The sequence below is a fragment of the Chelon labrosus genome (assembly GCF_963514085.1).
Source record: "Chelon labrosus genome assembly, chromosome: 23".
In the NCBI taxonomy this organism is placed as follows: domain Eukaryota; kingdom Metazoa; phylum Chordata; class Actinopteri; order Mugiliformes; family Mugilidae; genus Chelon; species Chelon labrosus.
The window spans coordinates 13908150-13932703 of NC_140356.1; the positions used below are offsets into that span (position 1 = coordinate 13908150).

At 43.0% G+C, this 24554-nt stretch overlaps 1 protein-coding gene across 1 annotated transcript in view; it reads left to right on the forward strand.

The window, feature by feature from the left end:
• The window catches only part of LOC311508597 (voltage-dependent calcium channel subunit alpha-2/delta-1-like), a 97994-nt gene that overhangs the window by 67834 nt on the left and 5606 nt on the right, over nt 1-24554 (forward strand). The window contains exons 11-37 of the mRNA XM_084573428.1: nt 2062-2220; nt 2460-2564; nt 2670-2748; nt 2861-2910; nt 3062-3151; nt 3657-3719; nt 4325-4408; nt 4524-4598; nt 5561-5632; nt 5741-5812; nt 5884-5945; nt 7384-7464; nt 12021-12113; nt 12203-12309; nt 13675-13759; nt 13918-13980; nt 14868-14986; nt 15329-15400; nt 15789-15856; nt 15938-15976; nt 16057-16128; nt 18942-19094; nt 20100-20152; nt 20650-20705; nt 22364-22490; nt 23670-23782; nt 24387-24469. Coding sequence (XP_084429554.1) covers nt 2062-2220; nt 2460-2564; nt 2670-2748; nt 2861-2910; nt 3062-3151; nt 3657-3719; nt 4325-4408; nt 4524-4598; nt 5561-5632; nt 5741-5812; nt 5884-5945; nt 7384-7464; nt 12021-12113; nt 12203-12309; nt 13675-13759; nt 13918-13980; nt 14868-14986; nt 15329-15400; nt 15789-15856; nt 15938-15976; nt 16057-16128; nt 18942-19094; nt 20100-20152; nt 20650-20705; nt 22364-22490; nt 23670-23782; nt 24387-24469 — 2295 coding nt within the window. The remainder of the gene's footprint in view (nt 1-2061; nt 2221-2459; nt 2565-2669; nt 2749-2860; nt 2911-3061; nt 3152-3656; nt 3720-4324; nt 4409-4523; nt 4599-5560; nt 5633-5740; nt 5813-5883; nt 5946-7383; nt 7465-12020; nt 12114-12202; nt 12310-13674; nt 13760-13917; nt 13981-14867; nt 14987-15328; nt 15401-15788; nt 15857-15937; nt 15977-16056; nt 16129-18941; nt 19095-20099; nt 20153-20649; nt 20706-22363; nt 22491-23669; nt 23783-24386; nt 24470-24554) is intronic.

The following is a 24554-nucleotide window of genomic DNA, read 5'->3' on the forward strand; positions in this document are numbered from 1 at the left end:
TACCGGCACACACACAAAAACGGTTTAGGATCAACTCAGCTCAAAAACATGAAAAACAGCACAATGTGTTGTCCTGGCCTCCAAATTCACCAGAGGCCCCTCCCCTCAACCCATAGGCAACATTGTGTTGCCAGACACCACAGGACACCTTCAGAAGGCCCATGTCCATTCTCTGATGAGTCACAACGGAGACACAAGGGAGACCTACACAATATTAGGAAGGTGGTCATAATGTTATGTTCCATGTATTTATTTTAGATTTATTTTAGATTCTGAAGATATTTTCAAGGAATAGATCTGCAAGTTAGACTTTCATAGACACCCGAGTTTCCTATGGAGCCCTTGAAGGGACATGGAGAGAAGAAAAAGGCAAGTAGTCCTGTCTTCTGGACAGGCATCTCACATGTTGATCCTGCAATCTGCTTGAGCAGCTCTCCAAATTTGGGGGGCACGGCCCCAAGTGCACTCAACTTCCACATCTTTCCTAGTCCTTGTTTCAGCCCTATCAGCCCTATTTCTTAAGTTTCTCGTGTTCCTTCTCCATGATGTTTCTATCACTTGGTATTGCTACATCAATCTCTATGGCCCACTCATGCTGTTTGTCCACCCCCTACTATGTGTAGTTTGTCACCACAACACAAGTTACACCATATTTATACGTAATATTCTTAGTATTAGTCTACACTCTATGTTCATATTAATGTGTATGCGCTAAGAAGAGTTGTTTATAGACGACAAGGTTGGTGGCAATGAACGACTGGATATAATTTACATGGAACACGCCCACTCAGAATAGTATGGCATTGTGCTGAGCTTTTTATGTCCGCGTTTGTGATATTCCGAGATGTGTGTTGTAAGCCGAGTGAAGTTCCAACTCACTAGGATTGATATCAGTCTGCGTGTAGGAGTGTGTCTTTAGAGGACGAATGTCTTGGCAGGATGCGCCCCTGAAACTTCTGGCAAAGCATGAGCCGTTCTTTTGCGCTCCTTAGCGTCTTATATCGTTTTTGCTTAAAAGATTATCCACCACAGCGGTAGACTGGCGACCTGTCCAGGGTGTACACCGTCTCTCGCCCGATGACAGCTGGGATAGGCTCCAGCCTCCCCGCGACCCTTCACAGTGCAAGCGGTTACAGAAGATGAATGAATGATTATGCACCACTTTAATCTAGTTACTGATTAAACTGATGCACCCAAAATCTTTGGGGTAATTTGCCCAGTTTCCACTCACTGTTGCTTTGACAACTCATTTAATCTGCCAATCATTTCGACATAGCATTACTTCCTAGTCGCTGTTTTGTTCATATTTCATTTGGCATTACATTATTTGGCAAAATCCTGCACTGAGAACTCAATACCTGTGCACCTCTCGTGTGTTTGCACATATTTGAGCGTGTGTTTTTTGTCCGTGCGAGTGTTTTGAACAGGACCGTGATTGCAGAGGTGCAGTCACGGCCAAAAACAGATGTTGGGTATTAATGAGCCCATGTTCCCGGCCCTCCATAGATGCAGTGTGTGCATGATTACATTTGTGTGTGGGTGCCTTGGTGTATGTGTGTTTGTGCATGAATTGACTGGGTTCCATCTGTTCCTCCACATTAAGGATTCACCATTATTAACCTGAAGATGCTTCACATGTTGGGCTGTGTAAATGTAATTTAACCCATTAATCCTTTCATAATCAAGCTCTATGTTCTTTTTTTGTTTTGTTTTTTTACCTCCTTTTGCCACTGTTTTCACATCCCTACCTGCTCTCCTTCCAATCCTTCCTTCTGCTCCTATAGCTCCCTTCGGTCTGTGCAGATTTGATTAAAACTGATTTCATTTAACAGTTAATTCTTTTTTTGTTTTTAAAGTAGATTGATTGTGTTTTAGTTAAAAATGGAATCACTTTAATCTGTTTATTAATTTTAGTCTATCCTAAATGTTTAAGGGACACTGCATGACTCTGCAACGAAGGGACAAATAAAAAAAAAAAAAAGGCCACATATTTAACAGAAAAATATGTGCAAGTGCCTTCCCTCCGCTTCCCGTCATCCCTCCTTCCCTGTTCCCCTCCAGTTCAACGAGAAGGCCTCGTACGCCTCGTGCTTTCAGAACCTGGTGCAGGCCAACGTGAGGAACAAGCGGATCCTAAAGGATGCCGTGCAGAACATCACCGCAAAGGGTATCACCAACTACAAAGGCGGCTTCGAGCTGGCCTTCGAGCAGCTCGCGCAGGTAAAGCGGCGGCGAGGGGCGAGCTTGGTGAAACTCTGGTGGAATCAACTCAATTTAGCATGTATATTCAATTAGGAGCATAATGATGGAACACACCTGCAGCTCAGTCCCTGTGTTGAAAAGAGAGCGTGTGGCGACCTCTTCTGGTTGTTTTTAGGCATTGCAGATTTCTTTTTTTGTTCCTTTTGTATAAAGATTTGCTTTCTTTTGGTTTAACCATTGCTTCATTGTCCTACTAGACGAATGTATCGAGGGCAAACTGTAACAAGATCATTATGCTCTTCACCGATGGAGGTGAGGAGAGGGCAGAGGAGATCTTTAAGAAGTACAACCCAAAGCAGGCGGTAGGAGTTTAAACATTCACGGAGCAGTTTACAATTCTTTCCGTTATTATTATTATTTTTTTTTGTTTTGCACATAAAGATTATTCCACCTTGTGCCCCTTGCAGGTACGCATCTTTACATTTTCAGTAGGTCAGCACAACTACGATAAAGCACCGATACAGTGGATGGCCTGCGAGAATAAAGGTATATCACGACACACTGGGTGGATATTTTTACAAGAAAAGCATCCAATATACAGATATCTATAGATAAACTGACATCATGTTTCTGATCTATATATATTTCTCTGTCTCAGGCTACTACTATGAGATCCCATCAATAGGCGCCATTAGGCTAAACACTCAGGTAAACACACATTCACTCAAGCAACACTGTACAGCATGTCTGCTGCCTCCCCGGCCCACTTATCCACTTGTGTGTTCTGCCCTCTTGTGGCTGAACGGCGGATGCGCAGGTTGCAAAATAAAGCCTTCCTCTCCCTCTCACTTGTTGCCAGGAGTACCTGGATGTTCTGGGCAGGCCGATGGTTAAAGCCGACAAGAGAGCAAAGCAGGTGCAGTGGACCAACGTCTACATGGACGCACTGGTACGTTGGAAACTGACACGCGTTGCACACCAGTTCACATAAATTTGAGAGAATAAAAAAAAAATAAAGAACAAGTGACACTTTCAATTTTGGAGCTCTGCAAGAAATCTGTTTAATGTTTTCCTGAAGATTTTCAGATAATGCTCGGGCCGTTTATTCTCAACATCTGCCGTCATGTCATATTCGGTGTGCCAGGAGTGTTTGCGAAAGGATGGATTTGGTCCTCCTTTTCGAGATTTGCTTTTAGGCGACAGGGTAGATAAGAAAGCAGACTGATAGCGTGAGCCAAATGGTTTGGGTTCTGTCAGACGCTGTCAGCTTTTGTAACAGCATTGACCTCGACGGCACAAGAAACATCTCTGTCTTTTGTTACTGGCCCTGGCTTATATTTCAGTGTCTGATTTTTTCCGGTGATGCTTTGTGATTTATTGTTATTTATTAATCAGATGAACTGTGCTCACATGGAATTTCCTAATTACAGCATTTTGTATGTTTGATCCTCCAGGAGCTTGGCCTGGTGATCACTGGGACTCTGCCCGTCTTCAACAAGACCGGCAAAGCCTCTAAGGTAACAACTTCTTGGACACTCGTGTTGCTCGTTTAATGCAATCTAATTCAAAATAAATCTTCCTGGCACACTTATTGTAAGTATTTACTTCCAGATTAACTCTTACTGTCTAAACTTACTGTGTGACTGATACTCTCTGTTTAAATTTAATTCTGTGGTTCTGGAAAACGCTGTATTGTTGACCGGGCCATAAAACAAACACTCAACATAAACAGTCCTCTTCTTTCTTGTGGCTCTTTCCGTGCATCCTCTGTTGATGCCGCAGCGCGTCAGAACTCTCCACCGGCGGATCGTTTGAGATGTCCTAAAGCAGGAATCAAAATGAGATCAAAACCTGGAGATCCGAGTGAGAAACGATCCGGTAGCTAAGTGCTTCAAGATGAGTTTACATGTCCACCTCGAGGCACTTAAAGTTACCTCTACTGTGACTGAAAAGGAGCCTGGAAATGCCTTGTCAGTGACTCACCGCGGCGCACTGAAGCTTTTGGGAATGAAACTGTCCAGATTTCCTTGGAATGGTTCCGAAAGCTCAGAGGGACAGGTCTCGTAAGAGGCTCGTACACTGACTCTTTCTTCTTGTTTCCCTTCCTACGTGTTTCCCTTAGAAGTCTCAAAACCAGCTCATCTTGGGGGTTATGGCTATTGATGTCTCCCTGGAAGATATCAAGAGGCTGACTCCTCGTTTTACTGTAAGAGCACACACACACGGCGCACAAACAAATAAAAATGCTCAGATACTAGTGTGGATGTAGGAGTTTCCACTTCCTCAAAGACACATTTCTCTCTCCTATGTATTCCTTCTAGTTTGGACCAAACGGCTACTACTTTGCAATTGATCCCAACGGATACGTGTTGCTCCACCCTAATCTTCAGCCACCGGTAGGCCGCATCACTCAGCTATAATTTAGAACAATCCATTTTTTTTCTGTGGAGTACCTTATTTTGATTTTCACAACTGATGTCACCCCTAAATAACTGGCAATTTTGCTAATAATCCATAAGTTGCTAGAGTTGTGACGTACACGAACGAACCGAATCCATTGACCAGCTCTTTAAAAGAAACATCAGAAACCGAGTTGCGAGCTGAATCTTACCCTATCACAGTGCTTTTTTTCGAGGATAAAATAAGATCAGATAAAAATATCTTAAAAATAAGTAAATATCAAAATGAGCCAGTCTTTCGAACGGCTCTTTGAAAGAGACGGAGCCGCAAGATCCGGCTCCCTTCATCGAGCCACAAAACCCATCTCTATTAGTCGCTCCTTGAGACTGATTGAACATTCTTTTGGTAAGAAAAACATGACATTCCTGGACATTAACAGACTTATCTGTCTGATGCAACCAATTTCCTTTTACGTAAATGCAGGGTTTTTGCAAAATGCACCTTTGCACGTCCTGCAACAGACACTTTAGCCATGAGTTGGTTAGCACTCTTCCATCTCTGCTACGCCTGAATTAATGCTATGGCTTTGTTTGTATAATTTGGCTGACTTTTAGATTCTCTGTTTTCTTTTTTTTTCTCGTAAATATCAATCATGTGGCTCCAGGACGATGTTTGTTGAAGCGAGGCAATGTGTTTCTCATTGACCTTTTGAGATATGTGCTTTTGTTGTAAACTACGCGCGCACAGATCGGTCACATGTGATTACAACATTCGCAATGTCGTAGTTAACGGACAAATTAGCCCATAATTACTTTTCCCTTCGAGGCTACAAAGGATCAGCTTATTTTCTGTGGAAATAATAGATCAATGACTGGTGTTTACCTGTCAGATTTGTCCTGCTTTGTACTCGTGGCCCAGAAATAATCAATTACAGTAATAATGACTAATTTCTGCGCAGACTGCCAAGTTTAATGAGCCTGTAACGCTGGACTTCCTGGATGCAGAGCTAGAGAACGACATCAAAGTGGAGGTTTGGAGAATAGATTCCCCTACACTCCATGATCTCATATCAGAACCAGTAGTAGTGTGACTCCTCAGTACAGTGTCATTTATTTATTTTGTGTTATTTGGTCGACAGATAAGAAAACAAATGATTGATGGTCAAACAGGGAATTACACCATATCTACACTGCTGAAATCTCAGGATGAGGTAAATCTACTTGCTCAATATCATGACAATGATTCGTTCAGACTGTACTAACATCACTCTTGCTGTCATAGCGCTACATGGACCAAGGTACGAGGACGTACACCTTCGCACCAGTGAAGGGGACAGACTACAGGTAAAAAAGAAAAGAAAAAAAAGATTTTGAATACATTTTAAGCACTGTGTGTAGATTGTGCTCTTTACAAACCTCGCTCCATAAGTAGAAGAAGTCCAGATGTTTTGCATTATCACACGTTTGCATGGACGCTATTGTTCCACTAATGATCAGAATCAATCAGAATAAAAAATATCTCGTTTGGTACAAACTGGCCTGAAGGAGTCTTCAGTCTGACTGAGAGGGGTGTTTTAAACATGTAAATGCTCGATCTTATAGTTTCTCTCTTGTTGGAATATATACACCGATCGGGCATAACATTATGACCACCTTCTTAATATTGTGTAGGTCCCCCTTGTGCCTCCAAAACAGTTGTGACTCATGAGAGAATGGACATGGGCCTTCTGAGGGTGTCCTGTGGTGTCTGGTAACGGGATGTTGTTATTGGGGACCTTTGGATCCTATGGGTTGAGGGGGAGGGGCCTCTGTGGACCATCCCACAGATACTTGATCAGTTTGGGATCTAGTGAATTTGGTGGCCAGGTCAACATCTTGTGTTGTTCTTCGTGTTGTTTTAGTTGTTCCTAAAGCTTTTTTGTGCCTGTGTCAGGCTGCACCCTGCTGGGGATGGCTGCTCCCATCAAAGAGTGTCATTGCTATGGGGTGGGGGGGTGCCTGGTCTGGTCTAGGTGCGTGCTACATGTCTAAACGTTTCCCAGCAGAACATTGTATTGTGTTATTTACTTCACCTGTCAGCCAGTCATAATGTTATGCCAGATCGGTATACATTCTTTCTGCGCGTGTTTGTCCCATATGGGGTAAACATTAATTGACGTGACAAGTTTCAAGGAGAGACGGAAACATGGAGTTTGTGAATAACCTGTTTGAAAAGATGAATGAAGCTGGCATCGATGCGATCAGCTCAACAATGAATTAATTCATGTTGAGAAAAACCTTCTTCTCATTCTTCCTGTGTTATATTTACATCGCATTTGACATTGTAAATCCCTAAAACGTTATCCTCTGATTAATGTTTTGGGGTTAGGGTGTAAATGAATATTTTTTTTCTGCATCCATGTAAACAGATACGTTGGAATCTTGGGTTGAAGAAACATTTTCCATGTAAATGTAGATGCTGAACACTTTAATATGGGATGTTTGCAAGCCCATCATTGCATGTTTCCAAATGCACCTTTCCAGACCTGACATTTTGGCTTCAAGTTTCTCTTTGGTCTGCATTCTTCCATTGCCATCTCTGCAATACCTGAATAACTGCGCTGACTTTGTTTGTATTATTTGGCTCCCACTTAAGTTCTTTGTTTTGTGCAAATATCTCCATCATATGGCCCCAAGATGATGTTTGTTGAAGTGAAGCAACATGTTTCTCATTGACCTTTGGGTTTGTGCTTATTTTTTTTCTCAGAACAAAATTCGGTTTCTGTTGTTTGTTCTCTTTCAGCCTGGCTCTGGTCCTCCCCGAGTACAGCATGCATTACATCCGCGCCACAATTGGCGACACAATCACCCAAGCAAAATGTAAGTACTGCTCTCAATCAGTCCTTTCAGTTTTTCCACTCGTTTTTTTTTTTTTTAACATCTACTTTCATCTACACAGACGCTATACAAATGGAGCTGGATGGAAAATGATTGCTAATGTTGACATTATTGCTGTCCATGTAAGGGGCTGAGAAACACTTCTGCCTCAGCGCATGGTTCCTATCCATCACTTATATGCACACACACACACACACACACACACACACATATACATTTACACCGCCCCTGAATGCCATGGCCACTTTTGTCGCATTGACAGCCCCCTCAGTTGTGGTGCTGTTTAGAGTTTTTGTCACCAGACAGCGTGGACGAGTGGCTCCAGTGTCCCCTTTCACGCATACACTGTGGTACTCATCAGCTCGTTGACGGCTAAGTACCTCAGTCTACGTCTACTCGTGGGTGTTTGTGTGTTCAGCGCTATTGGATAGCATGCACATGATCAGAGGGTCCATATGTGTGGCATCGTCGCCTGATGTCTGTCTGCTCCAGCTAGTAAAAGATGTCATTGACTCATAGTGTTACTCAAAGGACCGCTTTATTGCGTGTGTTTGCGGGGGTTAAGATGGAGCCGTCACTGGTTAGAGTCTGTCTCTACTGGTTAGAGTCCGTCTCTGAAGGGTATTAGTGGAGCTGCTTTTTGTGTCCGTTATATTATTAACAAAACATGCCACACAATTTGAGACTAATTTCCTGCCCTTAAGGAAGCCATTGAGTGCTTTGTATTTCTGAAAAATATCACATGGTAGGAATTGGAAGCTTACTTGATGCAGGTGATCTATTACACTGAACAGAAAATGTTCCTTGAGCGGATCTGAGATTGGGGTCTTGGCTGCAAGAGCAACTATATTTCATAAAAAATATTAAATTAAAGGAAGAAACATTGATGTTTAAAATCCTCAAAGGGAGCAGAAGTAAATCATTTGTAGTGATCGGATAACAAGTGGCCAGCTTTGGGCTGATGTTCACATCTGGTTTTAAAATGCATATTTGGATTCATCTGAAGCGACCCCTTGTGATCAGATCACACTTCCATGCTCTAGATGTAAATAACATGTAGGCTATATCAGCAGCAGAATGTTGTACAAACAGCTGCTGTCTCAAAACAATGGAATTCCATCTGCTGTTGTTTCAGAACCACGAACACCACTGTAACATGATAGAAAGTTATCTTTATGGATTGTTATCTTACTGCTGTTTCAGAACCACAAAGATCACTGTAATTTGAAAGTCCACCCAGATGTTATTACTTTTAAAAAAGACCTTGATGAAGATTAATTTATAACTTTAATTTTGGAACTGTCCATATGCTCCTGTGACTGAAAATTCTCCGTAAGTAAACGTGAATAAAGCCATTGATCATTATTGACGAAACTTAGCTCCATGTGGCTACTTTGCATACCTTTCCATTAACCAGACCTGTTCAGACCTTGTGTAAACAGGGATCTTTGGTGATCAGATCACAAGTGACCAACTTTAGGCAAATGTGTTCACCTGTGGTATTCGTCTGAAGTGACCCCTTGTGATCAGATCGCAGTTCCATGCTCTAGATGTAAATAGCATGTAGGCTACATTAGTGGCAGCGCAGTAGAATGTTGTACAAATAGCTTTGGTCTCAAAACAATGGAATTCAAACTACTGTTGTTTCAGAACCATGAACATCAATGTAACATGATAGAAATTTATCTCCACCCTGATGTAATTTTTTTTTTTTTTTTTTACGAAGATTAGTTTAGAACTTGAATTTTAGAGGCATCCATATGCACCAGTGACAGAAAATTCTCTGTAAGTAAATGTGAATAAAGACATTGATCATTATTGACAAAACAGAGCAACTTCGCTCCACATGCCTGAGCTTTAGACAAACTTCTGGTATTAAAATGCATCTCCACATTCGACTCAAGTGACTCCTTGTGATCAGATCACAGCTCCACACTCTAGATGTAGGCTACATCAGTGGTGACGCTGCAGTCTCAAATCAATGGAATTCTCTCTACTGTTGTTTCAGAACCATGAACATCACGTAACATGATAGAAAATTATCTCCACCCTGATGTTCATTTTTTTTGTTTACTTTTATTTTTTATAAAGACCCGTACGAAGATTAATTTATAACTTCAATTTTAGAAGTATCCATACACAGCAGTGACAGAAATTTCTCTATAAATGTAAATAAAGACACTGATTATTATTGACGATTGTTGTACAAACAGCTGCTGTCTCAAAACAATGGATTGTTATCCACTGCTGTTTCAGAACTGTGAACATCAACGTAACAAAATTTAGGATTTTGGCTCACGCGTCACTGAGCTCGTCTCACTTGAAAACATCTCTTATATTTTCCAACAGTTGCTTACTTGAACTTTAAGTGTTTCCTACTTTTGTAAACAATATTCTTATTCTTTGCTGAATAAAATATTGTGTAACCCTGTTGGCTCATTTCCTTTCCTGCTCTCTTTTCCAAATGCCCCTTTTCCTCTCCTCTGTTTTTTTTTTATATGTTCTCCTGCCCTCCTCAACTCTTGACCATTCCTGGTGTGTCGGACCCCCTGCAGCATTTTTGGGCAAGTATTATCCTCCTGTTCTGTACCTCATCGCCAACCCTGTCTCAGCAGACTTTGGATGTAACGTCAGTTCGACCTGTGTGGTGCTGCGGACCCACAAACACAGAAGCATTTAGTATTTCTCGTTAGCTGTGTTTTTTCATTTACTGGCTTCTGATTAGTAGTGACAGCTCTGCTACACCGAATCAAGCCGGCGTTTGCTCTCAGAACCAGCGTTTCGCATGCAATGCGTCGCAGACGGTGTGTGTGTGTGTGTGTGTCTGTGAATGCATGTATGTGTTTAACCCCCCACCTGTTCCAACGGCCCTCAGATGTGGTTTTGGCACTGTAGCAAGGAGAACAGAGGACAGGATGTTTGCATTATTTAAAGGTGAAGCCATAAAGGAGAAAGCTGTGAGTCTGTACCCAAAAGTTGTCTTTGTTTTCTTCAGTTTTCTCTTTTTTGACTCACTTTGAGTTTTACGAGCTTGTTAAATAACCTCTAATGAAAGGCAGGATCTGTCTTAACACACTAAGCCTCGTCTCTTCTGTCTGTCCTTCTGTGTGCTTTGTCATCAGTTTTGAAGTCTTGTTTGTGGGCGCCGACTCCCAAATCGCCGCAGAACATTGTCGAGCTCTGTGGTTTATCTGAAACCAAAGCCGCACTTGTGTCTGTTTTATTCTCACTCAGCGAGCGAATAAACTGCAAATGTCATTTTAATAACTCAAGTTGAGAACATATCATGCCCCAATTCCCACATCTATTTGTCATGCATTTGTTAAGTCGGTGCAGGTTCTTGCCTTGCGTGTTTCCGTGTGCGAGACTGATTGATGTTGAAATCGGTTCTTATTTTGAATAAATTCTTGTTGCGCTTCGAATGAGTTCACAGCGCTGTCATCGTCAGCGTAGAAAGGCACGCGGGAGTGCAGAAAATAGATTCACTCGTCACTCCCCGAATCGCCCTGCTATCCATCATTACTAGATACTTTGTTGGATTAGCGAGCAGTGACCAGATATCAAAGGGGAAAACCACATGTGTGCAATTATTTCGCCAAGCCTGACCACCGAAGAGGACGCGGGGGTAGCCATGTCGTCATGAGAAATTTCGCCCTACGTTATAATCAGCAGTCGACACGATGTGCTTTGGAGAATGTCAGAGGAGCTTTCAGGTTATGAGCTGCGGTTAATATTCCCTAGTCCATCTCAGCAGTGCAGTCCACAGATTTACTGTATCACCAAAAGAATGCTAATACTAATGCTAAAAACACATCTCAAGCAGAACCGTAAAACCTTCTAACCGCACTTTAAGCCTCTCTTTTTGTGCACTGTCTCCATTTACATCCAAAGGCCTAAAACCTTTTGTTCGGGAATGCAATATTTCTATTCAGGACTCGCTCTGTGAATAAAATATTGTCACCTTTGACCCCTGTGGTTTTACCCTGTCTTTTTCTTTTTTCCTCCCCCCCTACTCTCTCTTTTCCCTCTCGTCTTTACCTCCCCGGGGGACGATTCTCTCGTTCGCTCACTTTCTCTCTGCTGGGATTTTTTCCACTCCAGGGAAAGATGGCAAGTATTTTTTTCTTCACTTTTCTCATCTCTCTCCTCCTGTTCTCGAGCCTTGTCAGTCCTGTTACCCAGCACGTCTAGCCAAGTGTGCTTGGTTCTTCTTATTAATACCTGGTTTTAATCTGTTTTTGCAAGACCGTATTCCGTCTGTGAGTTTTATTAGCTGTACGGTAAATGTAGCCTCAGTTTTCTTTACTTTCCTACTTTATTTTTATGAATATCTACCCCTCGTTTAACAGAGTGGCCTTGCATTACCTTCAGCATATTCAGGGCCGTGTTATATGTACTAAATGTCTTTCTGCTCAGACCTTCAAGAGATGAAAAGGTCGCCGTAGGGGCTCTGTCTTAATGGCGCGCGGTTAAATATTTAACAGGTGTTGCACTCAGCGGCGCGCCACTCATCTGCATACAGTAATTCTCATAACTTAACAGGAAAACTAATAACGCTTTATGTTTATCGCCAGTTTCCGAGACCCTGATCGCGGACAAGTTCGATGAATACGGCTACACATTTATTGCACCGAGGTAAGGTAACATGTTTGACCTTTTTTTTTTTACATTTAACGTGACTGCTTTGACCCAGCGTGACTATACGGTTGTTTTGTTCCTTGCAGGGTTTACTGTAAGGACTTGAAACCACCTGACGACAAGACAAACAACACAGAGTTCCTCATGGAGTTTAATGATTACATCGACACAAAGACTCCGAACAACCCCATGTGTAAGTATCACAAAACTGTGCAAGCTTTTATACTTTGCATTGTATTAAAATGTATTTAAAGCACCCTCTGATGTCTACAAAAGGATTCCTATTTGCATCTCAAAAAGCCGCCACAGTATCTACTATGGTATGTTTATATGAATAAGTCCGAGCCATCTGGCTTAACATTAAGGTGCACATTGAACGTTTAATGGAAGAGTGCCAACCAAAAGCTATTCCCAGAGGTCTCTCTCTTTCCAGTGAAATGCAGGTCTGGCTGGATGGTTTGGTGTGCATGACCAGGCAAAGCTTTGTAATGTGGAACCCCTGTGTTCGTGTTACCCATTTGATGCTAACTCTAAAAGTCTGACCATCACACGGCTGACTGCACATGTGTGAGGCACGTCGGCTTAGATGTGACACACGCATGCACGCTCGCACACACACACACACACACACACACAATATTGGCTGGTAATATGCCTTCCACACCCCACCTATAGCCGCTCGACCTCATCCAATTACTGTGTGTTTGTGAGAAAGAGCAGGACACGTCAAGCCAAGAGCGCGAGCGGAGCAATAAAACACAAATCAGGGGCCGGTGGACATTCTCCCCAACATCTGACCGACGCATTAACATCGTTGCAATTTCTTGCATTCATGCACCCATTGATATGAATCACTCGTTTTTTTTTTTGTTGTTTTTGAGTAAGACAAAGGGTCCCCCGGTATTCATGAAATCGCTCCTTTAATGTGTTCCATGGTATAATATGTTGGTTTAAGAACTCACTTCAAACATGTCAACATGATCACGCCAATAAAACTTTTCACTCAATTGACATATTACGTTCACCGTTATTAGCTGCTAGTTTAATGGAGTCCATGGAGAGCACAGAGGGAGACAGAGGAGAATGGCCCATGTGGACTGTTGGCGGCTCGAGCGTCGTTACACGCTTTACTTGGTTAAGCCACTGCAGTGGCGAAGAAGTTGAAGTACATTAGGAATTCCTGGGCTGCCTTCAATAAAAAATCCCTAATGAAAACCACCGCACGGGGGTGAGGAAGGTGGAGAAGGAGGGAAATAAAGTGTTAGACCAGCTGTTTTCTCTGATGTGTGTGGCGTGTCATAAAGGTTAGAGGAGGTGGTGGGGGTGTATCGACGAGCCTCGATGTTAATGGACTGAAGCAGGTCGTCGGGAGGGTTCAAAGCGGCGGGTATGCACAAAAAAGTGGGCGAGCGGCTTTTATCACCTGTTATGTTTGTCATGTGGTCATGTCGGATGTCTGCAAGGAGTTTTTTTGTTTTTACACCTGTGCCAACCTGCCGCCTACACCACAGCGTTAGTCATTTGTTTTTGGTTACTCATGTGATACTTTGCGTTTTAGGTAACGTGGAGCTAGTGAACCGATTGCTCCTGGACGCCGGTATCACCTCAGATCTGATCAAGATTTGGAAAGAAAACGAGCTGCAGTAAGTGAAGCACCGATATCTGGTAATGAAGTGGAAGTGGAATTGAATGCAGATGGTTCAGGTATTTCCGCATCACCTGTAAATGTCAAGCGGGCACAGAGCACATTCCAGATTTTTGTAACCACATGTTTTATAGCTTTATTTTCTCCTCTCGTCAGGCACGGTGTCTTGGCCAGATTTGTTGCCACTGACGGAGGGATCACGCGAGTCTACCCCAAGAGGTATCTGTCAAATGATGGAGGAGCGGGGCTGATTTAGGAGCATGGGAAGGAGTAGATTATGTATTTGGGATTATCTGCTAAAGAATAATGATGCAGTCTGCGAAGAGAGCTGCAGCTTACCCATGTAGTGCTTTATGTTCTATAAGTAACGGCATGGGTAATGTTGGCATTATTTTTATACCCCCAGCTACTTCTCTTGGGGACTTGCAAGATTTTCCCAGGCCAGACTGGATATATAGTACCTTCAGCAAGTTATGCAGAGAAGCATTCAAGTTGGATCCAGATCATTTCCTCAGACCACTTCAGCTAGTTCCTTTTATTATACTCCAGTCTCTCTCTAGACGACTAAACGTCTCAGCATTGAGGTTGAGCTCCAAAGCTTTACCTTAAGCTAGTAATTTAAGAGCTTTGTCTTCGGGGCTTGCACCCCTCCTCTCAATGACAGCATAATGATCAGTAGTTCTTGTATCTCATAGTGGCAAACAGTGGTGTTTTACATGTCATAAACGATTTGAAAGTATGGCAGGAATCAAAAGAGACGTAGTTTATGAGTGTGTGCGTCTTAAAATTTGTCAAAATCATCTCGAGAGGCATAAACGTAGCTATGTCAGTGTGTCGTCTGCATAAGAACGGCATGTTAAAATCATATTAATGAGGGACTTTACCGAGTGGAAGCTTTTAAAGAGAAAGTACAATGGGCCCAACACAAATCCTTGAGGTATCCCTTAAAAGAGATTACGACAGATCAGCACATGACACTGAAATTAACTTATATAAACTATCTAAGTTATTCTCAAGAGAATGGTAGAAAGAAAATGACATTTGGAGATGGGTCTATGGATTATAACTGTGTTTGTGATTGCGTGTATCTTATGTGTATTTGCCAGTGCTGGACTGTCCTGGAAAGAAGAAGCCGAGACGTACGAGTCAAGTTTCTACAAGCGAAGTCTGGACAATGATCTGTACATCTTCACTCCGACGCCCTACCTTGCTAAAGAAAACATTTGTGAGTAACACCCACTGTGTTGCACATATTGTCAGTTTAAGAGCTTCAAATGTAAGTGTAACACAGTACAGCAATTCAACAATACGACTAACTCCAGCCACCGAAATCATCGATTGTAGCGTTCGCCGAGATTTATTGCAGAGCTGCTAATTTGCCAGCATTGGTTTTAGCTAGGTATTCTTAATAAACTGGCAACTGAGTGGATATTATCGAGGTGATTTAAGGAGAATGTCACGTTAACAGGTGGACACAAGCCCATAATATCTTAATAGCCTTGAAATAAAAGTGAAGTGCGCGCGTGTGTGCGTTGTCCACACAGTGTTTCCTTTGTCGTTCTTGCAGCGAGCGACGACTCAGTCCTGGTGAGCCGAGCAGTAAACCTCAAGGTTGACGACGCCGTACTCAAACCAGCTGGTGAGGACACACACACACACATTTTGCACACACACAATTCCTCAACTTGTGTCTTCTACCCGGCCACCTCCACGTAAACACACTTACGGCCATGCATCTTATTTACACACCTACATTTGCAACCTCAAAGCATGTCCGTATACTTCCATTCCTGTAGACACACTCACAGCCTCTTCCTTAATGGCCGCTACTCATCGTTTGTCCATTTTTTCCCCTCTCTCTCTGACACATACACACAAACACCGCGTACACAAACCACACATCAAGCTGTCCGGTCCCCTGTGATCTTTAGCCAAGTTTGCATTTTTGAAGTTCAGAGTGTAAAGTTGACACAAAGGTCCGATATGATCTAGGATGTCTGGTTTTTGTGTGTGTGTCCCCCCCCCAGTGGTCGGTGTGAAGTTGGACATCAGTGCGTGGATGACAAGCTTCATTAACACCACATACAGGATGAATGTGAGTAGATCCTATCTGTACACTCACAGACTCACACTTGATTCATGCCGTAACTTTTCATGCGCTCCGTTCTGTTCTCAGTGCAATGACGAGATCTGCGGCTGTGAGAGAAACAGTGCGGTAAGAGGTTTAACTTCGCATTTTTTTTTTCTCAATCGTGACCATGCAACACCAGTTTAATCATCTCTGCGTGTTTCCAGTACATAGACTGTGTCATTCTGGATGACGGTGGCTTCCTGGTGATGTCCAATCGGGAAGAATACATAACTCAGGTGGGGATTTTCTTCTCCTTCGCAAACGAGGCAGATAAACTGTATTCTAGGTTGTCAGAAAAATAAAAAATATCTTCAAACATGCTATATAAGCTTTTATAAATAGCTTAGTTGTTGCTAATGATTAATAAATTACTCACTAACACTTTTTTTTTCGATGAGAATGGTTCTCTGACTCATTCTTTAACGATTTAATAACAGAACACTAATCATTAGTCATGACTAATAACTTCCTTATGAAGGACGCCTCATTACAAATTTATCCCACATTCATTTTAAGATCAGAGCTGGCATGGATGGTAGTTATGTTTGCCTTGACATCATGCACAAATTATGTTTTCTTTGGGAGGGAAATTACTTTTTTTTTTTTTTTTTTATTTAATATGGGGTGACAATTTAATGATACCGTATTAGTAGCCAGGGATGTCACTTGAGATTTTCTTGTGACTGGTTTCTTAAGCCAGAAAAAAACAAAAAAAAAAAGATAATTTTAGATAATTTTCTTGCGAGTAAAAGAAAAAGATTTTTTTGACAGAAGAATTAATGATCCCACGCTCCAAGCATTGGCTTCTTATAGGGCTTGTCTGCACCACTTATTCACGCTGTCTTCATCACTGCATTCATTTTGCTGTTGTGTAATCACAACGTTCCATATATAGTTCACATGACGACAGCCGATCCATCTCAATTACGGCTGAAGTGAACTACAATTACGAGATACAATTAAAAAGTTATTGCTCTTCGTTCTTCTCAAACCTCCGCACATTCACAACGCCTTCTTGCTTTTAAGGAATGATTCCGTTACCTTAAGGGACTAATACGCTTTTGATTAATGCGCATGACATTCTTCATATTCTAAACAAGACCCAGCTTGGCCTTAAATAAATAAACCCGCGGCTTAATTTAAACCTCTGCATTAAATCTTCTACCCTGTAACCTGATCGGCGCCTCGCCCAGATATGGAACTTCTCACTTCAACTGTGGTCCACGTCTGTCAGGGACTGGGCGAGCAGAGAGAATTGAACGGCTTTCTACTTCAGTCAGTTCAAAGGTCGTACGCGCCGTCTCCTCCAACGTGTTGTCTCTTTTCTGAATTGCAGTGAACTGAGTCAAATTAACTCCAACTCCAACATCATCCACTCAGTTCCACTTGCTATTGTTTTGTTTGTCCATTTGTGTGGATGTTACTTAGACATGTAGCACCCAGCTAGACCAGACCAGACCCCGACTTCATAGCAATGAAACTCCTTAATGGCAGCAACCATCCCCAGCAGGGTGCAGCCTGACAAAAATTCTTCAGGAACAACTAAGAAACAACAGCACAAGGTGTTGACCTGGCCTCCAAATTCACCAGATCCCAAACTGATCAAGTATTTGTGGGATGATCCACAGAGGCCTCCACTAACAATATCCTGTTACCAGACACCACGGGACACCCTCAGAAGGCCCATGTCCGTTCTCTGATGAGTGTTTTAGAGGGACAAGGGAGACCTACACAATATTAGGAAGGTGGTCATAATGTTATTCCTGATCGGTGTAGGATCGGCATAGATTTGACAAAGGAACTATAAACCAAACTTCAAATGATTATGGTTTGGCCGTCCGGTTGGCATTCTTCAATCAGTCTTACTTCACCCTTCACAAATATCAATACAGCCCAACCGACAATCATTTACAATCATCATTACGCACACCACCGAAACCCAAATACAGAAAGCGTGCACATTTCTACCTCCTCATTGTCCTGAGCTGAGCGCTAACACCGGGCCCCCGCTGTCGCCCGAGTAAATGTTTTTTCATACGGGCCTCAGCTCCTTCCCAATCAGGGCTGGGTGTGCGCTGGATAAATCAGTTGCCCTCTGAAGTTTGGCAGCAGCACTAAAACCCAGGAACCTTGTTTGGAAAAGGCTCCATGCCCTCAATCATATTTCCTACAGGAGCAAGGTTTTTCTCTCCCTCCCTCACCCTCTCTCTATAAGCTTCTCGCCTTCTTTCCCTCTTTATGTCCTCCCTCCAGTTCATTCCTTTTCGTTCTCCAAAAAGATCCTCGGGGAGCCTGCAAGCCAACAGGGCTGTGACTGTTAATTCATTATTGTGTTATTGCACAGGGAAAGAAGAGAAGGCTCCCTTTACCTTATACGCTGTACGATTTATATATCCTTTGGCTGTTAGACTAAAGAGGAATGGATACGTGGAGGATGGCTTGTTAACGGTGACCTTGCAAAGTGGAAGGAAAAGGATAGTTTCCTAAAGCGCATACACACACGCACGCTCGCGCACAACTCTTCAGCACACACAGATTACTTACTGTACACGCTCCTTCTGGATACTTAAACACTTCCATGCTCGCAGTCGTGTCACACCTCTGAGATGCTGAGATTTCCTCTAAGTGGAAATTTACGGCCGCCCTGGTGGACTGCGTTAATCAGATTATACTGAAGCCTATCATCCTGGTTTGTGGGTGATTTACAGCGTGTGGGAACATTTACTGCACATGTATACATGCTGCTTTGCGCGCATGCTGTATGTAGAATTAACCATCGGGGGTTGGACGGTATAAGAAAATGTTTTAGCGCTCTGTAAATGAGAAATATTGAGGAAATCACTTGCATCTGCAATGTGCATTTTGAAGGTTTTTTGCTCACTCCATGGTGCACTGAAATCATTTCCCCTGTAAAGTTGAGCTGTCAGGCTTGTTCTCTATTATTTATACCTTGATATTGTTTGGATTCCTCTACTAAAACCTCTTCTAAACCATGCCACAAAAGCGCTTTGAAAAAATAAAGTCACCTCCTTCTCCCTCCTGCCTTCAGATCGGCCGTTTCTTCGGCGTTATCGACCCCGTCCTCATGAAAAACCTGGTCAACTCGTCGCTGTTCACCTCCAAGAGCACCTACGACTACCAGTCGCTCTGCGACCCCGTGAAAGAGAGCAAGGCGGCTGCAGGCCTGCGATCCGTCTACGTGGTGAGTCACACAAGCCAGAAACAACAACCCGCATACTTACATGTTCACACCTTTTGATATCCGCGCGCACACATTCCCCCCGCATGCATGCATGCATGCCACTTGCGCTCGTACCTGCTCGCTCGCACACTTCCAAACGGCCGCAGACCGTCTCTCGCCGGGGAGCCGTAAATCTGGATAGAGCAGATGAGAAGGGAAGCAGGAGGGTATGGTGAAAGCGTTAGAGTGGGAGTTGCAGCAACAGTAACAGGATTAGGTGGTCTTAGCTAACGCAGAAAGTGATGCAGACCAGGCGCTGTTTTTCGTCACTTTACAGAGAAATGATGCAAAATGTCTTTGCGCTGAAACTTTTCCCTTGATGCTGAAATTACTGGCACCCGTAACCAATAACAAGCCGATACCTACTAAAGACGATAAAAGCATTCAGAGGTGTTTTCAGAAATCCTCTTACAGATGGAAACACAAACACAACACACACAACCATGCAATTTCCCGGCTTGGGTTTGAATGTGTACTCCATGCCTGAGTGGCGAAGGTGAGATGAAAGCTGCAGATATGTCCTGATCAAAGACACCGTCTACAGTTAGTGATGTCTCAAACACGGTCAGTTAAGATCCCTGATGACTCAACCCCGCATCAGCTAAGGAGAAAGACTACAGCACTGATTCACCAAAACAAGGCCCTCGCATGCTAGGCATAATCAAAGCAACATGTCGGGCCTTTTATTCGAACCGTGTGCTACTTTGTTGTCTCGCCGGGTTTTTGTGTACATATTTATCTTCACATCTGTTGAAGAGGATTGTGCTCTAATTTCCTCGGAAAGGGGAAGAAGTAGAAACTCGCTGGCTGGACCTTTTGGTCTTTGCGCCTGGCGGGACTGGACAAAGAGCAGCAATTGTTTAAAAAACACAGACCAATGGTCCAACTGGCATTGATTTATTTATTTACAAGTATTTATTAAAGATTTTCTCGTATTAATTCACATGTTTTTTACGTCCCTCCTAGCCGACCATCGCAGACATTTTGAATTTAGGATGGTGGGCGACAGCTGCAGCCTGGTGAGTCCATTTTTTAGTACGAGTGTCATCTTGTGTTTTTTTTTCTTCAAATGACTATGAGCAAAAAATAAAAGACAGCCTTGTAAGTCCTTAAACCCGGCATCTAATGGAAAGCATGCAAGGATTCGTTCCTCCAAATGGACGCAAAGAATAGCATCTGTTTAATAGCTGAATTGTTCCCAAGACAGTCGGCATTCCACAGAATCTTCCCTCGATTTATGCTCAACGTCTCCGCGTTGATGTCATTAACAGCTTGTTTTACAGTACGTCCAATAAAATACATTCACAGCAGTATCAAAGCGTGCATTAAGGCTTTCTTTTTTTTTTTCCTTTTAATTTATTAAATATTCACTCGGATACAATGCGGCCTTTAAGTCACACACATGTTGCGAGTTTAGTTTGGTTTTGCATTAGCGTTTACGCCTATGATTTATGCCGCGTTACGTTCCAATGGATCCGGACATTTTTCATCGTTGGGATTTGTTCTTGCTCCTTAGGTCAATACTGCAACAGTTGATGGTCAGCATCACATTCCCCAATTTCCTGGACGCAGGTGAGCTTCCATTAATTTGAAATAAAATTTGAGGTTTTAATCCCACTTCTGCACATTTACCCCTTTCTGCACAGCTCAAATGTCTTCCTAATGGAGGTTAAATTGCAATAAATGTTCATTTTTAGCCATTTTGAAAGGGCCTTAAAAGATATTAAACACTATTTTCAGGCTTCAACGTACGTACAATAGTCACCACACAGCTGAATTATGAAGTGAGTAAGAATATTATTTGTAGAAGAGTTCAACTTTGGGGGATTTTCCAACGTTGCACATGTGAACCAGACCATCCGGACATGGAGCTGTGTTTGTGTATATCTTGCGCGGAGACAAATGTGGCATTAGAAGAATACAGCTTCAAAACAAGGCAAAATTACAGCCTTGATGACGTGATGAAGATGTTCCTTTTAACTTTAATCCCTTTTGACCATATGGACGTAGTTTGGGTGTAATTTACCCGAGTTCTGACATGTCTGTCTCTTGACATTTCTGCTGCCGCCAAACTACTACGTGACAAGTGAATTCATTATCCAGAAAAACTGGCACAGCCTCTATGAAAAGAAAGCCTTGTGTTTATTTTTTACATTTTTTTTTGTGCATGTGTCAGCGTTAAACCGTGACCAAAGGCATTATGTTTTTTGGGTTGGTACGTCCAGTCCTTGGCAGGGTGATATCTCAGCTTTGCCTTGTGGGAATTTCTTCAGATTTGGCACAAATCTGGACTTGGACGCGAGGATGAACTCGCTCCAATCTGATGGTCAAATGTCACTGTGTGCTCAGCCAAGACGTTTTGGCCACAACAGTTCGTACATTAATTATGACAAAATCTCACATGAACATCTTATAGAATAAGAAAATTTTGTAGGTCGAAGATCAACTTTGCTACAACATCATAATGGACGTAGTACGTAGACAAAGATCAAAGTAATCTGCAGCTTCACTGGCTGTTGTAGACATACATCTCCAAGGTGGTCATTCTTTCACTCTTGTGATCGTCACAAAGCAAATCCAATCGTGGAAAACCATTTGCAAACTTTTGGGGACACGCACTCGACTCTAGACCGGTTAACTTAGGACAGCTGGTTAGGACAAAATTGACCAATTAGGGAAACACCCATTTCGTGTGTGGGTCACTGGTTAAATTTAGGGTAATGCTAAGGTCAGGGTTGAGGTTAGGAACTTTGCAGTCGTGCTATGCTTAGGTTAGTCTCCAGGAAATTGATGTGTGCTTCCCAAAAAGTAAATGCATTTTTCTATATGTCCCCTGAATCCATTAACTGTGTGTAGAGTAGCCTCTTTGTGATAAATCGCCTGACTCTGCAGTTCCCCTCTCTGCTGTACTATGTAATTACCATTTTAGCGTCTTTTAGCTCATCAGTGCGTTGGTTTTACACCCTGCAATTTGTCTGACTCTTTCATTAAGCAAGTTTCCAACAACAGCAGGCAGCTTCTATAAAAAAAAAATAAATAATGATGATGATAATAATCCACTGCATGCTACAAAGCCACTAGCGTGATAACACGGTGGAGTGTGAAACAGCTGCAGACACTCAAAAAAGAAACGATTACATTTTACATTGCTAAGTGTTAATTTTGTGTTATTTTCTTTAAGTGAATGTTGATATAGTTTGACCTGAATCTGCTTGCACGTCCTTCCACAGCTGAAATGGATGATCAAGTGTCGGACAAGGAGGACAAGGATGTGTGCATCACAGAGCAGACTCAGTACTTCTTTGAGACCAACAACCTGTCTTTTAGAGGCTCGGTCGACTGTGAGAACTGCTCCAGGTAAAAGCCGTCCGCAAGCCGGCGCCGGCGCCGGCTGAAACGGCAGGCATTTATGCGCAACAGAGAGAGTGTAGTAAAGTTTGAGTTGCCGCGATAAGTTTGCATCCTTGACACACAAATGAAGTCCCCAGCGATGGCACTAAGAGAAGGTTGTAAAAACTCGCATACCATAAAGGTGAAGTCAAGCCACTAGCCCGGACCACCGTCTTGGCGTGTTCGTGCACGGATGTGGGTGTGTGTGTGTGTGTGTGTACGAGGCCGGTTTAAGGCCCCCTCGTGCCGCCTAATGGAGTGCCTGCCCGCATGCCGCGCGGCGTTCCTGCACATTAGCCGCACACACGTTTCTTTTTAACGACCGCCATAAAAAAAGCAGAGAAAATCATTTGTGCACCGGCGACATGTGGGTTTCAGTAAAGTCCTCGGGGGACAGCGGGGTGGCACGACAGGTTTATGCCCCCTCAGGAATAAAAAGCAGTTGGGGGGGACGCACAGTGTTTTTTTTTTACATTGTGCTTTGCCGCTTGAGGTTGTGTTAAAGATAAAAGAGTGGTTGTGTACACCGATTAGGCGTAACATTATGACCACCTTCCTAATGTTGTGTAGGTCTCCCTTGTGCCTCCAAAACAGTTGTGACTCATCAGAGAATAGACGTGGGCCTTCTGAGGGTATCCTGTGGTGTCCTATTAGTATTGGATCATCCCACAGATACGTGATCAGTTTGGGATCTAGTGAATTTGGAGGCCAGGTCAACACTGTTTTTCATGTTTTTTTTTTAGTTGTTTCTAAAGCGTTTTTGTGTGTGTGTGCCTGTGTCATTGCTATGGGGTGGGGATGCCTGGTCTGGTCTAGGTGGGTGGTACATATCTAAGCAACATCCACACCAATGAATGTCAGGTCCAAACGTTTCCCAGAAGAACATTGAATTGTCACAAGATGGTCAATGTTATTTGCTTCTCCTGTCTGTGGTCATAATGTTATGCCTGGTTGGTGTATGTTGCAACAATAACCGTCTACTTCGGTAAGGTATAAGTACACTAGAATTTGCCTTCTTTTCACTGCTTTCTGGTTAAATATTCATCTCTTGTGAGCATGTTTCAGTGAAACTGTATCTTTCCTGGCCTGAAGCCCGTGTGTCAACAACTGCTCTCGGGTCTCTTGTGTGTCTGCTCCCCCCTCCAGGCTCTACCATGCTGAAAAGCTGCCCAAGACGAACCTGGTCTTCATCATATCTGATGCAAAAGGCACCTGCACATCATGTGACGCAAAGCCGTTAATACAGGACGAACAGAAATGTATCCTTTTTTTTTTCTACCTGACACAGCAACGGGCGCGTTTGATTCAGCCAGCAGATGTTCTGAAAGTTTGTCCTCTTACGAGATAATCGCGGATTAGCAGATTGCTCGCGCTTTAAAAGGGCGCTTGCGGTGAACGACACAATGTTCTCTTCTCTGGGCTTCTGTGTAAAAAGAGTTGTTTACCGACGCCCGTAATTCTCGCTATTCCACTCATTTCCAGATCCCGCAGCCGCAACAATGAGCGAGCATTTCCGCCGCAGTTGACATTTGCAAACTGGCTCGGGATGCTGAATCTGTGTGGCAGATGGTCGTGTGGGACAAGACTGCCGAATAGCTTACAAACAAATCTACGATGTTCTCTCAAACACACATGGCTGCGGTCAATCACAGATAAAGCCTCTTGGAAAACACGGTGCTTCGAAAACTGACTGCCACATCACTGAGGTATTGAGCAATGCGCTCGAAATCTGTTCCGAGGCGAGATCTGGACACTTAGCAATCAACGTTTTTACATCTTCTGAAAATGAAATTTGCTGCAGCTAATACTAATGCAGAATCAGTGCCAGAAGTTGTGTCATGTTCCTGACTTTACTCCCTTCAGCTGATGGGCCCGACCCATGTGAAACGGCCCTCAATCCTCGCTACAGAAAAGGGCCCGCGGTTTGCTTTGACAATAACGAAAAGGTAAGTGGCTTTCGTCAAACCTACCGGAGAACAGTTTGAAATTTGGAGGCTTGTACTTTATTTTGCACCTGGACAACAGGAGCCG